This window comes from Microcaecilia unicolor, unplaced genomic scaffold (assembly GCF_901765095.1).
Source record: "Microcaecilia unicolor unplaced genomic scaffold, aMicUni1.1, whole genome shotgun sequence".
NCBI lineage: Eukaryota > Metazoa > Chordata > Amphibia > Gymnophiona > Siphonopidae > Microcaecilia > Microcaecilia unicolor.
Genome location: NW_021963207.1, coordinates 89,556 through 107,997, shown reverse-complemented (window position 1 = coordinate 107,997; position 18,442 = coordinate 89,556). Strand labels below are relative to the sequence as shown.

Below are 18,442 nucleotides of genomic sequence, written 5' to 3'. Positions count from 1 at the left end.
TTTGTGATGTGCTATCTCTCACTGTTACCAATAACCTACCCTTCAATTATGGGCTGCTCATGTCTTTGTCAGTGGGCAAACTTACAAAATCAGCAAGGGATCAAATACTTATTTCCACCACTGTATATACATTTTTATGTTACATTTTCATATGTCAGCTATTGTTTAACTTAATTTATTTGATATATTATTTATATATCTATAGATATATTTTATCTGTTTCAAACGTTGTTCTTATTAACTTTTAAATTGGAAAAGACTCTCATAAGTACATAAGTAATGCCACACTGGGAAAAGACCAAGGGTCCATTGAGCCCAGCATCCTGTCCACGACAGCGGCCAATCCAAGCCAAGGGCCCTGGCGAACTTCCCAAACGTACAAACATTCTATTCATGTTATTCCTGGAATTGTGGATTTTTCCCAAGTCCATTTAGTAGCGGTTTATGGACTTATCCTTTAGGAAACCATCTAACCCCTTTTTAAACTCTGCCAAGCTAACCGCCTTCACCACGTTCACTGGCAACGAATTCCACAGTTTAATTATGCGTTGGGTGAAGAAATATTTTCTTCGATTTGTTTTACATTTACTACACTGTAGTTTCATTGCATGCCCCCTAGTCCTAGTATTTTTGGATAGCGTGAACAGACGCTTCACATCCACCTGTTCCACTCCACTCATTATTTTATATACCTCTATCATGTCTCCCCTCCGCCGTTTCTTCTCCAAACTGAAAAGCCCTAGCTTCCTTAGTATTTCTTCATAGGGAATCGTCCCATCCCCGCTATCATTTTAGTAGCCCTTCGCTGCACTTTTTCCAATTCTACTATATCTTTCTTGAGATGCGGCGACCAGAATTGAACACAATACTCATTTTTGTCGCCCTTCTCTGCACCTTCTCCAATTCCTTTATATCTTTTTTGAGGTGAGGCGACCAGAACTGAACACAATACTCCAGGTGCGGTCGCACCATGGAGCGATACAATGGCATTATAACATCCTCACACCTGTTTTCCATACCTTTCCTAATAATACCCAACATTCTATTCGCTTTCCTAGCCACAGCAGCACACTGAGCAGAAGGTTTCAGTGTATTATCGATGACGACACCCAGATCCCTTTCTTGGTCCGTAACTCCTAACGTGGAACCTTGCATGACGTACCTATAATTCGGGTTCTTTTTTCCAACATGCATCACCTTGCACTTGCTCACATTAAATGTCATCTGCAATTTAGCCGCCCAGTCTCGTAAGGTCCTTCTGTAATTTTTCACAATCCTGTCACGAGTTAATGACTTTGAATAACTTTGTGTCATCAGCAAATTTAATTACCTCGCTAGTTACTCCCATCTCCAGATCATTTATAAATATATTAAAAAGCAGCGGTCCTAGCACAGACCCCTGAGGAACCCCACTAGCTACCCTTCTCCATTGTGAATACTACCCATTTAACCCCACTCTCTGCTTCCTATCCTTCAATGTTAATAATTCATGTCTATGTTTTACATGTACATTTTACATTTCATATTTATGTTTTATATGTATATTTTATATATTTTTTAATTTTGATTTTTAACATTACATATAGTGGTTAGGGTGCTGGACTCTGGTCCTGGGGAACTGAGGAACTGAGTTAAATTCCCACTTCAGGCACAGGCAGCTCCTTGTGACTCTGGGCAAGTCACTTAACCCTCCATTGCCCCAGGTACAAATAAGTACCAGCATATAATATGTAAGCCGCATTCAGCCTGACATAAGTGGGAAAGCGCGGGGTACAAATGTAACAAAAATAAATAAATAAATAAAAATTATTTGTTTTTACAATGTTTAGATTTTATAATTTGATATGTTTGTTTATTATAGCCCCTGACACAGCCCTTCTTTGGGCGAAACACGGCCTGTGTCAGGCAACTATCTAACACACGGTATCTTTAATAAAATATTTTGGATATTATACTGATCTGCTGGCTCATTTTCCACATTGCATTTTGCAGATCGTTTGCCTTGCTGTTTTCTGGGACCCTGTCTTTCACCAAACTGGACAGTTGCCTCACTGAGTTCCGTAAGTAGATGCTCGTGTAGAGCTGGTAATTTGGATTTTGGCGGCGAGCATTCCAGCCTGATACATACGCCTCCCAAAAGACTCTCTGCCTGGGGGTGCCGAGGCATAGTCTCTAGTAGGCTCTTCTGAGAGCACAGTCCACCACCATGGAATTGTGAGGAAGTTGGGCCTTCACCATTCCAGGCTCTCCATGGACTCTGTACTGGGTCTCGGACTTTTTGGAGACTGGATTAGAGAGAGGGCAAGCCCAGTTCCACAACATTACTTCCCTGAGTGTATTGTGGAGGGGGGCCGTTGCAACCTACATGAACCTTATTCTACCATAATATCACCTTGTATTTGTTCATACCGGAATTGGCGAACGCCGATACGGTACCATGTAAGCCACATTGAGCCTGCAAATAGGTGGGAAAATGTGGGATACAAATGTAATAAATAAATAAATAAACCTCTGCAGGTGGAGAAGGATAATCCAGGACCTCGAGCATCTGAGCCCTGGGCTCATCCACAACCTCCATAGGGAATGGATTGTCCTTAGACATTTCCCGTACAAAAGAGGAGAAAGTAAGGCTCTCAGGTGGAGACATCCTGACTTCAACTGGTGGAGTAGGATCAGAGGGAAGCCTACAGAACTCTTCCTCCGAAAAATACCTGGGGTCTTCCTCCTCACCCCATGAACGCACCTCATCGGTGTCAGACAAAAGCTCTCTAAGAGCAGCCCGAACCCGAGCCTGCCTCAACTTCGAGGATCAAGGACCTCGTGGGGGATGCCGAAAAGTGGACTCCTGCCTGGACTCCGGTGAAGCTTCCTCTGCTGAGGGGGAGTCAACCTGGGTGGCAACCGGCTCCGGTACCGCAAGCGACACCAATGGCGGTGACCTCCACACAAGCGATGGCCCAGATGCCTCTTCTACAGTCGGTACGGGATGCGCAAGCACCCCAGACACCGAGGCAGATTGACGAAGCAACCCTTCCAGGAGCTCTGGAAGAAGGGCCCGGAGACGCTCATCAAGAGCTTCCATCGGAAAAGGCTGTGGGGCCAGTGCAGGTGTCGGTGCCAGAATCCACTGGGGTTCGAGAGCCGGTACCAGGCTGCCAGACGACCGATGCATCAGCACTTCCTGAAGGGAGGGTGAGCGGTCCTCCCGGCGCCGAGAAGCTCCCCGGAGCTCTCGGTACCGTGTCTGGAAGGAGATCGATGACAGTGCTTCTTAGCCTTTGCTCGACGCCCATCATCGAGACTCCTCGGTACCGATGAAAAGGATGTGGAACCCTCACGCCTCCTCGGTGCCGGGTCAGACAAAGGTTGGTCCCGGGGGGTCTGCATAGCAGGAAGCCTCGAGATGGGTGGAGGCCCACTCGATGCCTCACTGCTCCCAGCTCGATGCAGTCTGACGGCAGCCATTACCTGGTCTCTCAGCATTGCTGCTTCCCTCGACATCGACGCCCTCAGTACCGAGGTCAAAGGACCGGACTGCTCAGGAAAATGTTTTTCACGCTGAGCTTCCTGAGCCACTTGGGTCCGCTTCTTCATCAACTTACACAACTTACAACAAGAAGCAGGAAGGTGGTCGGGCCTAAGACACTGAAGACATCACGTGTGAGGGTCAGTGTTCGCGATGGTCCGGTTGCAACGAGTACAACGCTTGAAGCCGCTGGGAGTCTTTGATGACATGGGTGGAAAAATAGCGTTAGCGAAATCAAATGGCTCGATGGTGCCTATTAAACGGGCACAAAAAGAAGGGAAAAAACCTGACCGAGCAGCCTAAGGACGGCCACAAAGAAAAAGAAAGGAAACTTAAAACAGGGAAAAAGAAACTACAAAAAATAAGAGGAAAATTTTTTTTTTTTTTTTTAAATATTAGAGGTAAAACAAATAAGTAAAGAAAAACGAAGGGAAAAATAAGCGTAAACGCTTGTACACTGTCTCCTGAAATGAAAAAACTGGTGGTGAGGAAACCCGACCTACCAGTACCGCGGAAAAAAAAGAGACTGGAAGGGTCATGCTCGTGTCGCCGGCGGGAAGTTGCTCGCGCATGCGCGGTGAACTCGAGCCTGCGCAAGGGAGCATTCTATAAACTTCAAGATTTTGCTGGAAAATTCCGGTCTCCTGGGGCTGTCGCGGACAACAACCCATATGTGATAATATTTCAGCCTGCTTGTCCTCGGAGAACTGGAGCTACGGATACATTAATGCTACTGGTTTTTACAGCAGTTCGACTGCTGATTGCCTCACATTGGCATACACGGGCCATGCCAAAACAGGCAGTATATTATATGCAAACTCACCTGCCTGCCTCATAGCTTGTCAGCCATTGACTTACCTGCTCGCCAGTCCATCATTTCCAAGCCTCCAACCTAACTGAAACCAGCTTACCAGCTCTATCTATCTGCTTAACACCCCAGTCACCTATTACACCTCAATCACCACTTATGGCCCCTGTCCACATTCTCTTCCTTGCCCTGTCCCTTCCTGGTCTTTTCCCCCCACCTCCACTGCCTACCACTGGAACTCGCTGCCCTCCCGTCCTGCTCGCCACGGCAATACCCTCTTCACCCCCATCTATCACTACCTCCCCATCCCTCTTGTCTCCCTCCTCCTTCCTAGCTCTCAACCTTCAACACTTCCTTCCTGCCATTAACCCTTCCCCATTCCTCCTAAGTGCATCCCATCTTCGTCGCCTTCGTCGCCCGACCTCCCCCACTCTCCTCCGCATTCTCTAGCTTCTCCTCCTGCTGTCTGTGGGAGACATTAATCCTAATCCAGGTCCCCCTCACCTGTCCCCATCCTATCCATGCAAACGATTCCGGGATGCCTCCAATCTTATCTCTATTCCCCTCCTCCCCCCTCTTCCCTCCCCTTCTCATGCGCCTTGTGGAATGCCCACTCTGTCTGCAACAAACTGCCCTTCACCCACGATCTCTTCATCTCTCGTTCACTTCAACTGCTCGCCCTAACTGAAACCTGGATCTCCCCAAACGACTCTGCTTCAGTCGCGGCCCTTTGCCATGGAGGCTATCTCTTCTCCCACACTCCCCGCCCAGTTGGTCACGGTGGTGGCGCTGGGTTACTACTCTCGCTCTCCTGTAGTTTCCAACCCCTCCTCCTGCCACAGTCTCACTGCTTCTCATCCTTTGAATCCCACTCCATCTGGCTATTCTACCCGTTGCCACTCAGAGTAGCAGTCATTTACCGCCCCCCCTGATAAATCCCTCTCTTCCTTCCTCACCAACTTCGATGCGTGGCTCTCCGTTTTTCTTGATCCCTCATCTCCGTCCCTCATTCTTGGTGACTTTAACATACACGCTGATGACCCATCCGACTCTCACGCTTCTCAGTTCCTCACTCTAACATCTTCCTTCAACCTCCAGCTGTGCTCCACCACCCCCACTCACCGTGATGGCCATTGTCTTGACCTCGTCCTCTCCTCCTCCGGCTCACCCTCCAATTTCCATGCTTCGCCTCTTCCTCCCTCCGATCATCACCTGATCACCTTCACACTTCTGCACCCCCCCCCCCTCAGCCCCGTCCTACTTTAACCACTACCTCCAGGAATCTCCAGGCTATTGACCCCCCCCCCCCACCTTATCCTCTTGTATCTCTAATCTCCTCCCTTCCATCATGTCCTCTGAGACTGTCGACAAGGCTGTCTCCGCTTATAATGCCACTCTCTCCTCTGCTCTGGACACCCTCGCAAAATCCACCTCCCACCCTACAAGGCGTACTAATCCCCAGCCTTGGCTGACCCCTTGCATCCGTTACCTTTGCTCCTGCACCCGATCTGCTGAACGCCTCTGGAGGAAATCTCGCACCCATTCTGACTTCCTTCACTACAAATTCATGCTATCCTCCTTCCACTCCTCCCTTTTCCTTGCAAAACAGGACTATTACACCCATTTGACCAATTCTCTCAGCTCCAACCCTCGTCGTCTCTTCGCCACCCTTAACTCCCTCCTGAGAGTGCTCCCTGCTCCCACTCCCCCCTGACTCTCTCCTCAATCACTGGCTGACTACTTCCGCGACAAGGTGCAAAAAATCAACCTTGAATTCACTACCAAGCCACCTCCGCCTCCTCACCCTTTAACCCTCAACCAACGAACCCAGGCCTCTTTCTCCTCCTTTCCTGACATCACCGAGGAGGAAACCGCCCACCTTCTTTCCTCCTCGAAATGTACCACCTGTTCCTCTGATCCCATCCCCACCAACTTACTCAACACCATCTCTCATACTGCCACCCCCTCCATCTGTCACATCCTTAACCTCTCTCTCTCCACTGGAACCGTCCCTGACATGTTCAAGCACGCCGTAGTCACACCTCTCCTCAAAAAACCATCACTTGACCCTACCTGTCCCTCCAACTACCGCCCCATCTCCCTCCTACCTTTCCTCTCCAAAATACTTGAGCGTGCCGTTCACAGCCGCTGCCTTGATTTTCTCTCCTCTCATGACATCCTCAATCCACTTCAATCCGGCTTTCGCCCTCTACACTCGACTGAAACAGCACTCTCTAGAGTCTGTAATGACCTGCTCCTGGCCAAATCCAGAGGCCACTACTCCATCCTCATCCTCTTCGATCTATCCGCCGCTTTTGACACTGTCAATCATGATTTACTTCTTGCCACACTGTCCTCGTTTGGGTTCCAAGGCTCTGTCCTCTCCTGGTTCTCCTCCTATCTCTCCCACCGCACCTTCAGAGTGTACTCCCATGGATCCTCCTCCACCCTCATCCCGCTATCTGTTGGAGTTCCCCAGGGTTCTGTCCTTGGACCCCTTCTCTTTTCTATCTACACCTCTTCCCTAGGCTCACTGATCTCATCTCATGGCATTCAGTATCATCTTTATGCTGATGACACCCAGCTTTATCTCTCCACACCTGACATCACCGCGGAGACCCAGGCCAAGATATCGGCCTGCTTATCCGACATTGCTACCTGGATGTCCAACCGCCACCTGAAACTGAACATGTCCAAGACCGAGCTCATTGTCTTTCCACCAAAACCCACCTCTCCTCTTCCCCCACTCTCTATCTCATCCTCCCCATCTCATCTGCCCGCAACCTCGGGGTCATCTTCGACTCCTCCCTCTCCTTCTCTGCGCACATCCAGCAGACTGCCAAGACCTGTCACTTCTTCCTCTTTAACATCAGCAAAATTCGCCCTTTCCTCTCTGAGCACACCACCCGAACTCTCATCCACGCTCTCATCACCTCTCGCCTTGACTACTGCAACCTACTCCTCACTGGCCTCCCACTTAGTCATCTATCCCCCTTCAATCAGTTCAGAACTCTGTCGCACGTCTTATATTCCGCCACAACCGATATACTCATATCACCCCTCTCCTCAGGTGACTTCACTGGCTTCCGATCAGATACCGCATACAGTTCAAGCTTCTCCTCCATACCTACAAATGCATTCATTCTGCTGCTCCTCACTACCTCTCCACCCTCATCTCCCCCTACATTCCTGCCCGTAACCTCCGCTCGCAGGACTAATCCCTCCTCTCAGCACCCTTCTCCACCACCGCCAACTCCAGGCTCCGCTCATTCTGCCTCGCCTCACCCTATGCCTGAAACAAACTTCCTGAACCCCTACGCCAAGCCCCCTCCCTACTCATCTTCAAATCTTTGCTCAAAGCTCACCTCTTCAATACTGCCTTCGGCACCAAACCTTTCGGCAAATCTATACTGCCCCAATTTGTCTGCCCCTATCGGATTGACTGTACACTTGTCTTTTAGATTGTAAGCTCATTGAGCAGGGACTATTCTTCTATGTTAAATTGTACAGCGCTGCGTAACCCTAGTAGCGCTTTAGAAATGTTAAGTAGTAGTAGTAGTAGTATTGCAAACGATATAGATTGACTACCTTAAAATCTAATAAATGCAAATATCAAGAAATGTGGGGCGATTCCTCCAGTTGGAAGGACAATCTGAGTTTTGGGGAAGGGGAGAGATAAGGGATGGGGAGGGTCTACTTTTAGTTTTTCATTATTAGAGGTAGCAGTTTGTTGTGTAACAAAATGTACACTTGTTCTTAATTTTTTCTATTAAGAGATGCTGTCAGTTATTTTACTAAAAAATTAATAAGCATGAAGTTAGAAATGGCAGTCACAACTTCCCGTGGCAGCCTGCATGAAGTTGTAGCCACCATTTGGAATTGGGAATGGCATCATTACGATAAACTGCATTATATACTGTGATTTGCATTAACCTATCAGCAAGACAAAATGTCCATGACTAAGTCAAACTGAACCATGTTCATCAGTCATGTCCCTCCACAACAGTGCTGAAGCCTCTCCACCTCCAGCAGCCTGTCAGGTTCAAAACACGTAGGCACGGACTCTGGAGCAATCATGAGCCCTTGGACCCCTGCCGAGGAGCAGCAGTGGCAGGCAAAACCCCGCAACCAGCACTGGGCTAGCACACCAGCAAGGCAGGGACTGCAGATGCAGATAAGCAAGTCGGAACACACGGACTGGAACACACTGGACTGGAACTAGGCTTCACCTACACTTGACTGCCGTTCCCCAGGGGTTCAGCCACTGGGTGCAGGCAGCCGACAGGAAAACTGGTACTGGAGCAAGCAGGCGGGAACACCAAGAAACTCACACTAGAAGGGATTCAACAAGCTTGGCCAAAACAGGGTTCAGGATAGGGATCAGTATTCAGGATTTCCAAACAGGCTCGACTGGAAGGAAACTGAAAGCAAGCAGGGCAGACACAAGCAGGAGGGGAACTGAAGCTGAAGACAACCAGCCACAAACAGAGGAAGAACAGATACTATACAGGGAAAGGACTTTAAGACAAGCTTGACTAACCAGGGTAGGGCAGAAGCCCAAGGTGAACAGGGAACCAAAAGCAGACAGGATACAGAAGTGCCCAAAGGCACCCAGACAAGAGCACGGCTGAAGTGCACACTGCACCAGGGATTCAGGGTTCTCAGACAGGAGGAAAAGGGAGCCAAAAGCAGACAGGATTCAGAAGGATACAGGAGACTAAACAAGCAAGGAATAAAGACTAGGAACATAAACTAAGAAGCAAGGCAAAACAAGGCAGAAGTGCTAACTGCACCAACACTAACCTGGACCTTTGGCGTTTGCAAAGGCCCTGAATGGAAGACCACCACTTCCTTATCAAGGCCCAGATTGATGATGTCACAACTACTGGACACAGGCAGAAAGCATACTGAAGCACAGAGAGGCTTTACACACACAGGTGCAGTGTAGTGGAGTAATTAGAGCCACACTGGAAGCAGCCAGCACACAGAGACATAGCTAACTCAGGAAGAACAGACAGAAGCCAGCTCAGAAGCTGACCACCGGAAGTAAGGCGAGTCTGAGAGGGGTCACGACCACAATCGTGACACAGCCCTTTCAACAGTACAGATTTCACAACCCCAAGATACTCTAGGATGAAGGCTTTTGCAGACCAGATCCAACCGCTGGGATACCCACCTCTACCCGTGCCTCCTCCATCTCTACGGACAGTTTAATCTGTCCAAAGTAGAGAAACAGACAGAGGGAGGAGAAGAGAAGAGAAGATGACAACCTTTTATCTCACCAACGCTGAATTCCTGAATGATTCCAGCTGACTTTAGTAAAGATGTGCAGGAGGAATTCTATACTTACCTGTTATAGAAGGCAGGGTCTGTTTAGACATCTCTGATTCAAGATTTTCCATCAAGGGGAGATCTTCCTCTTGTTTAATACTCAGTGACAACACAGATGTTACAATTGGAAGGTCTGTGATGAGAAAACAAATTCACAAGGATTCACCAGGTATCTGAGAATACTAAATTAGGAAACTGATCTTAAGTGTCCAAATGTTTGATGTTAATGATCTAAAAATGCAAAGCCTGTTAAATCCAAAACATTTACTTACCATTGGTGGAGTCATTTGGATTTTCATTTCCCTCCCTTTCAAATTGTTGAATAAAATATTTCTCATCTTCCTTTTTAATCTTGAATATAACATCAGGATTAACAATTGAATAACCTGTTAATAAGAAGTAGGAAAATTACATTTAAATTGTATTAGTAGAATCCCTTGGGAGGTTCCCTGCTTCATGTTTTGAAGGAGCAGTGCGTGATTTGTGCATGGAGGTCTGTGTATAGGTATTTTGGGACATGTGTATTTGACTGACAAAGCTTGGAGAGAAGAGGCAGCAGTGGCCCGACACTTGATTAAGATTATATCATAGAGGTTTTCTGGTATAGAGATTTCTCTTTGTTTCCCTCCTAGGTGGAGGCATTGCAGCTGCCAATCTTCTGGTTATCATTTGGAGAGGTTATACGTTGTACAGTATAGTTGACTTGTGTGCAGCTGATATGTCATGACCTTATGCAGAAGCAGTGGCGTACCTAGAATACTTGACACCTGGGGCTGACCTTTTTTTAACACCCCCCCCCCCCATGAAAAAATTATTTTTAGCAATAATCATGAAATGAGATATATGGTCAGAAAAGAAACAGACAGTGAACATGAACATTTTCTTTTACTGAAACTTGAAGACGTAATCATCATGCCAGTAAAAACAAACATAAAATAAATATTACAATACAAAAAAGGGAAAATGTAAAGGATTAATACTTTTTAATTACATTAATGTATTTTTTGAAAAAAAGATGTGAAAAACCTACATATTGGTCTGTTGCAGTAACAAAGAACAACCTTATAGTTTCTGTTTTCGAGCCTTAACTTCTGCAAATTTGTCAATGACTTCATCAAAATTGATCTCCTTTGCATATTCATGTTCAATGGACAGTATAGCCAGATTTGTCAATCTATCTTCACTCATAGTTGATCAAAGAACACTTTTTATTAATTTTAATTTTGAAAAGTTTCTTTCACATGAAGCAACAGATAAACATATAGTTAGGAAAAATCTTAAACATAAGGATAAGTTTGGCAGAGATTCATAAAAATCCCATTTCACAATAAATTCTAAAAATTGCAATACCGTCCATGTCTTCGTTTCTTCAAGATTGATTCCAGCAGCTTTTAAATGTCTCCGCAGTCGAAAAATTTCCACTAAAGTTTCTTCACCAGAAAAATCATCATAAATTTCAACTATATTTGGTAAAAACTTCTGAAGTTTTTCTTCTTCTTCAAAAATCAGAGAGAATGGCTGAATGATAGCAAACACTGACATTATTTGATCCATTGCTTTAGAACGAGTCTCCAATTCTTGGTGAAAACGATCAAGGCATTCAAACATAGCCCTTTTGATTTCTTCTGGCAATGTAAGACCAGCATCTCTTGCTGTTTCTCCAGGCATTCTTCTTCAAAATTTGACTCTTTTTTCAATGGCAATGTCCATTTCCTTACATTTTGTTGTTGCATAGTTAATGGCCTTCTCCACAATTTCTGTGCGCTGATCTTCAAGGAACAATTTTAAAGCTTGCATTTTCGCTGTACATTGCCCAAGGCTGATTCCGGCTGTTTGCAAATATTTTTGTGTCTAATTAACCTCACCTAAAACTTCACACCATAGAAAAAGATAACTCAGAAAAGAAAAATCGCACACAGCAGGGAGCAAAATCTCAGCTGATACTCTTGTATCCACATTTTCTTTTGGATCACACAGTACTTCAAAGGTAGAGATTAACTTGTCAAAATGTATCTTTACAGCACGCACAGCTTCATAATGAGCACTCCATCTTGTCTGGGAAATTCTTTTTACTGTTACATCTACATTCTGCAGCACTTCCCATCGATGAGTTGAGACTGAAAAGAATGAGTAAATTTTTTCCAATGTTCCAAAAAATGTCACACATGAAGAAACACTTCCAAAAGAGTGAACTCCGCAAAAGTTCAGAGAATGATTTGAACAAGGCACAAATAAAGACTTGGGATTAATTTCTTTGATTCTTGCCTGAACACCACCATGAATACCAGCCATAGTTGCAGCGTTGTCATATCCTTGACCACGACAGAGGTTTATGTCCAGTCCATCACTATCCAGTTGTTTCAAGATCTGTTCTGTCAGTTCAGCAGCAGTCTTCCCGGAAATAGGAAAGAAGCCCAAGAACGATTCCTTTATTTCAACTTTACCATCTTCAATATGGACATAGCTGATCACACATTTGATCAGTGTGTGAAACATCAGGAGTGCTATCAAAAAGAATTCCAAAGTATTTTGCTTTTTTAATATCTGCCACTATTTTTTCTTTGACATACTTTCCCAGAAGATGAATGAATTCATGTTGAATTTTGGGAGATAAGTATGAAGTCACTCTCCTTTCAGAAGAAACAGTATGATTGAGTTTTACAGAATGTTCCTTTAAAATTAGGTCATAATTTGAGAGTAATTCTATCAACTCCAAAAAATTTCCTTTCTTTGCTGATGACCTATCCTCTCTGTGTCCTCAGAAAGGAAGGTTTTGTTTTGCCAAAAACATGATTACATCCAAAAGACGATATAAAATGTCTGGCCGGTGTTTTCTCTCTTTATCCATTTCCACTTGATGGATTTTATCAATAGTTTTTTGGAGTTGCAGTCCCATTGCCAAAGTCTTCCATTTTTCTAAGCAGGAGAGATGTTGTTCAGATAGCTCATATTCAAGAACTTTAGGATTTAACTTCCACCAGTTTTTAAAGCCAGTTATAAAAACTGATGTTCCAGCTTTTGTCTCATTATCTGCAAACAGTCTGCAGCAAAAACAAAACAAGCAATTTTTTGATTTTGAATAAGCCATCCAAATTCTCAATACTTTTTCACCCTTTGGTAAAGATTTATAAAACCATGAAGTTGTTAAGTGTCGACTGCCTCCTTTGCTCTTTTTCCCTTCTCGTTGAACTGCAGAGAAAGGTCCATCTTTATTCTGAAGAGGTTCACTTCCCCTTTTAACCAGATTAACTCTCAAGTCATCTGGAACCGGTATTGGCCAAGAAGCAATATCAGAATAAAGTAAAATATCATTTGTTGCCATTTCTTCAAACTCTTGTTGGTCTTTACTACTAGTGTCTCTTTCTTCTACTACTACCTTTCTCTTCCTCATTATCATGATGATGATGATTCATTGTCATCTGAATCATGGTGCTTTAGATGCGCCACCTTCTTCCAAATTTTCATGACCTATATGCGATGTTGAAGGCATTACATATTTCAATATAGATCCAGACATTGCTTCAATCGCCTCCTCTTTTGATTTTTTAATTTTTCTTTGTTGTGCTCCACTGACTCGATGTCTTTTCATGTTGGTATCCCACCTCGAATTTCTTAAAAAAATTCAGAATAAATATGAACCAGTTGGTGGAATGGAGATTTCTAATCATCTGTTGCTTTCTTATAATTACAAAGATTTTAGAAATTCTTTATAAAAACTTATAAGCAGGAAAATACATACTGTAGCAGAATCCAAATCCAAAATGTAAAATCCAATACTAGGCCTACTGTCAATTAATACAAAATCTGAAAAAACTAACAAATACCAACAATCACCACTTTACATCCAGTGTCTTCCCTGTCCCTTTTCATCCATTGGCTGCCCCTTTCCATCTAGAGTCTGCCCCCTCTCTCTGCCACTTTCCACTATCCATTACAGGACTGCAGAGAACACTGCAATGGTGGGGCGGAAAAGGAACCATTTTACCAACTGGCATATTGCTGAGCAAACAGGACTTTTAATTGCACAAATGAGTGTGTACGCTGGTTGCAAAGAGCAAATAATCAAGAAACTTCAGACTGCTCAGAACACAGCAGCTACACTCATATTCGGTAAAACAAAATATGAAAGTGTGAAACCCCTACGAGAAAAACTACACTGCCTCCCACTCAAAGAACACATCACGTTCAAAATATGTACCCTAGTTCACAAAATCATTCACGGAGATGCCCCAGCCTACATGTCAGACCTGATAGACTTACCACCCAGGAATAATGCATGCGTCAACCTTTTCCTACTTGAGCACACAATTCTGGAACGAGCTGCCACGCAGCTTGAAAACGATCTACGAATTAACTAACTTCCACAAACTATAGAAGACTCATCTCTTTAACAAGGCATACCACAAAGATCAACAAATGTGAATCCCTACACATATATCCAGAATCGTCTTACAACACATTTGCTTGTTACTGTACTATCATGTTTCATCACTATCAAAGTACCCAAGATCCTTATGTTATACTAAATGTATATTCTCCTATACATGTCCATCATTCATGATGTATTGTAAGCCACATTGAGCTTGCAAAGAGGTGGGAAAATGTGGGATACAAATGCTAGAAATAATAAAATAAATAAATAAATAAATTCCTTCCAATGTTTTACTCTTTTCCATTGTAATATTCCTTAATGATACTATGATTTGTCTCGCATAACTCCTCACAATGTAATCCATAACCAAGCTGTAACAAATTGTATTTCCATCATTCAAAATGTATTGTAAGCAGGGGTGTGCTGGTAAATTTTTAACAACAGGCTCTTTCTCCGGACTTAGCCAGCTCTGCAGTTGGAAGGGCCAAGGGTGGCCGGTGAGGGGGGGGGGGGGGAGCAACACTTGCCTCTCTCTCCTCCCTCCCTTCGTGCGGCACACTAGGCATACCTTTGCTGGCAGCCAATAAATGGACTGCCACCACTCCCAACGTCTTACTCTGAGCAGCTTGCTGAAACTTCTCACACATGCTGGAGAAGTCCCAGCCTGCTGCTCAGAGCTGGAAACAAGAAGCGGGGAACAGCAGCAGTCTATTTACTTGGCTGGCAGGGCTCAGCATCCTCACCAGCAAAGTAAAAGAGAATTCAGCAGGGGGCCCAAGCCCACATTTTGGGAGCCATTTGTTAAAGTAGCCATGGAGGGCCCTACTTTAACAACCGGTTCCCAAAATTCTTAAAAACTTAACAACCGGCTCTTGCAAGCCTGCTCCAGCACACCACTGATTGTAAGCCACACTGAGCCCGCAAAAAGGTGGGAAAATGTGGGATACAAATGCAATAAAATAAAATAAATAAATAAGTCTGTACCATTTGTTTCTTTAAAATATGTCAGTCAGTACATGGAGTACAACTTTAATAACCTAAGATTTCAACAATAATTGTTAATTAGTGGTGATCTGACAGTAGTAAAAAGGATTGGACCACCACGGCACCACCCCCTCTACACTACTACTTATCATTTCTATAGCGCTAGACATACACAGTGTGTACACTTGAACATGAAGAGACAGTCCCTGCTCGACAGAGCTTACAATCTAAACTGGACAAATAAGGGATAAGCTGTGGTAATACATTAGAAATCTCACATGAAGTCTAGCTCATTTGCATCTCGTTTTCATGAATTACATGAGAGAATGAACTACTGCTGCTTATCTCTTAAGTCATTCTAATGGTTCTAAAGGGAAGGCATAGAAGTAGGAAAGGCAGCAAGAGGAAAGGTAGTTTATCCTTCTTCAAAGAGACCTATGGCTAGTAGCAGCACCACCACCAAAAAAAAAAAAAAAAGATAGATTTAAAATGAGAATAATAGCCAAAATAAGAGAAAAATGGATGCATGCCTGGGTGGTAAAACGAAAATAAAACGCAGTGCAGCTGTGCAACTTGCGATGGACTCGGAGAAGTCAGGAGTCAGCATCGCAACCCTTTGGAAAACTAGACTAAAATCTACAAGGGGTAGTAGGAATTTCTCTTAAAAAGAAACAACCTCACAATGTCTTCCTAAAGATAACATAACTTAACAACCATAAATCATCATTAAAAGATCTGTTTTTGTTAATTTGTTTAACAGGACAGGAGAAAATTGATCATACCAAATTACCAATACCTTCTAGCTGGAGCTGATACATCAATTTCAATAAAAAACCACTACCTGCTTGGATTTGAATAATTATTTCAGGTTTCAACTGTCCTTTAGTCTCAAAATTGAGTCATCAACAACAAGTATCTGGACTGCAACTCACACTGTATGCAGGTCAGGAGCCAGGCCAGCCAAACAAGAGAGACCGTACTGCAGCGGCAGGAAGGCGGAAGGCAAAGGCGCACTGGCACGCAGGGTGCCACAGGGGGAGGAACACGAACGAGGAAGGCGTCTGGCGACTCTGGCGTCATGACGTCACGTCAGATGGGCAGGACTCGTGTCGAACTTGGTCTCGGACGAAACTGAGAGGGAGGGAGAGAGACTCCTGCTGGTGCTGTGTGAAGCCTCTAGTTTATCTTACAACAGAGAGCAGCATCTTTTGCAGATCCTGTAGCAGTGGTGTCATCTTTCACAGGCTCCTATTGCATATGGGATGGTATCAGAAGCCAGGATCTAAATTTCAGGTGCCCATGGTATCTAGTTCCTGTGATTTTTACATTACTGATTCCATCATGTGCTTGTGTGGTAGATGATAGAGAAACATATTTACCTCGTGACGTAAGGATGTCATGAATCTCCTTGATGACCTTCTTGTATAGCTCCTTCTGCCTTTCTCCCAGAAGGTCCCAGTCCACTTCCAAGAAATAAGCAGCAACATCCTTGAAAGTGACCAATGCCTAGAACCGCAAACAGGACACCCTATGTCAGAGTTTCATTATTTTTTCATTTAATTTTATTTCTTTAATCATACACCTATCAACATAATTTTAGATGGTTTACAACAAACATAAGTAATAGTTCACATAAAAAGAAACAATAACAGAAAATCATTCAAAATAAAATGGGAAAGTAGAAGAAAGCAGTCAAGCCTTTATCTTTTTTCAAAACATCAAATAATGATACACACACCACAACTTCAAGGGTAAATTGTTCCAGTTGTATACATCATACTGAAAACACACACTGTCTCATACAAGTTTTATACCACAGCACTGCTAAGAAGAACGAAGGTTTCTAGAAGGAAGACGTTTAAGTAGTGTGCGATATTTTACAGGTGTCCAATGCAACTCCCTCAGAATGTAAGAACTAGGCATTCAATGGGCTATTCTAAATCCAGGGAGGCGAGAGGATGTCACAATCGTAAAAGCAGTTCTTTGAAGCTCTGGGACCCTTATCTGTCCTCTCTGTCCCCTAGGGGAAGATGTTTAGTGCTTAATGTGTTGTGATTGCATTATCTCTTTGATCTGCCCTCTTATTGAATAATGACTCCAAATTATTACCTAATCTGTGTTGGGAGGGTACCTGGGTGGGTAGAGGGTAGGGTAATACAACCCCATAGCCAAAGCGCCCGCCACGCCACAACTACGAGGGACATATTCTTTGCTGATGCACGTAGCAAATCATAAAGGCCATCAGTCAGGAAAGAAGAGCCTATCTCCAACTTGACCAACTGCTGCACTAAACCAGCCCTGTCCAAGAAGGAATCTGCCCAGCGAAAGCAAGCGCGGGCCAATAGCCACGCACAAATGGACGCTTGCAGCACTAGAGCCGATAAATCAAAACTACACTTAAAGAAAGACTCTAAGAATCCAGGGAATCCTCTGAGCCTGGGAGGGAAACAGCATCCAGATCCTCAACCCAATCCAGGCGAGGTCTTTTGGCCACCACCGGGAGCATCAGCCCTGGCTGGACCTGTCTTCCAGGCCTGATGTAAGCCTCATCCCTCCTGAGTATCCACCGGCCAAAAGAGGCCCAGACCGAATATCTTCCTGCAACAACTGAGGCGGCCCTGCAGCGCAGGAACCGCCGAAAACGGAGCCACTGCTGGTGAACCCACTGGCAGGGCAGCCTCTCTTCCAGCCGTTCTTGCTGCGCTGTGCTCCACAGTCAAATTGGCTGGAGTCACTGACGACGACTTTGGCTCATCATCAGAAAGCCGGCACCTCAAAACCTGGTGCGCACTCGAGCAGCAGCAGAGGAGCTTGGCTGCACACATCACCGCGGTAAAAACAGGAGGGAGGAAAGATGCGACCCGCCCTACATACCAAGCAAAAACAACTTCCCCTCCAGCACAGAATCAACACTCTGCTCTCCCGGACAGCCAAAACGTACCGGCACTGAGTCTGGTGCTGTTTACGCTCTCTCTTTTTTTTTTAAACTTGAGCCCCGCTGCTGAAGGCTGAGCAAGGCACTCAAGGCTCCCGCCCAGACACGGCAACAGAGGCACAAAGCTGTCCACTCCAGAGAGCAGAGAACGGGGAGGAACCTGGCCACCTGGGTTTAACACCCCAAGGGTAAACAGGTCCCCACCGGACCCACACTCCAGAACCCCAGAAGCACTACAAGGGACCAGGCACAGGCTTTATTTTTCCAGGCTAAAAACTCAAGAAGAAAAGCCCCCAAAGAAAAAACAACCACAGAGCACCAAAGCACTCCCTAGAGCCTAACAGACCACCACGTCAATGGGTGGCGTTAAGGGCTCAGGCCGGTTTTATTTTTACTGCCGGCCCTTTTCCCGTCCTAGTAAATAAAAGCCCTTTTTTGTAGACACAGTAAAAACTGGCCCAGCACGTGCACAAAACACGCACCTAC

The 18,442-nt window shown here is 44.9% G+C and overlaps 1 protein-coding gene across 1 annotated transcript in view; it reads right to left on the bottom strand.

Moving 5' to 3' along the window:
* Positions 1–9,684: 9,684 nt before the first annotated feature.
* LOC115459075 (zinc finger protein 398-like) overlaps positions 9,685–18,442 on the bottom strand; it is a gene marked incomplete at its 3' end in the record, with an annotated part of 32,516 nt that continues 23,758 nt past the window's right edge. Inside the window, exons 5-7 of the mRNA XM_030188938.1 lie at positions 16,401–16,527; positions 9,938–10,051; positions 9,685–9,798 (exon numbers count right to left, since the gene is read on the bottom strand). Coding sequence (XP_030044798.1) covers positions 9,685–9,798; positions 9,938–10,051; positions 16,401–16,527 — 355 coding nt within the window. The remainder of the gene's footprint in view (positions 9,799–9,937; positions 10,052–16,400; positions 16,528–18,442) is intronic.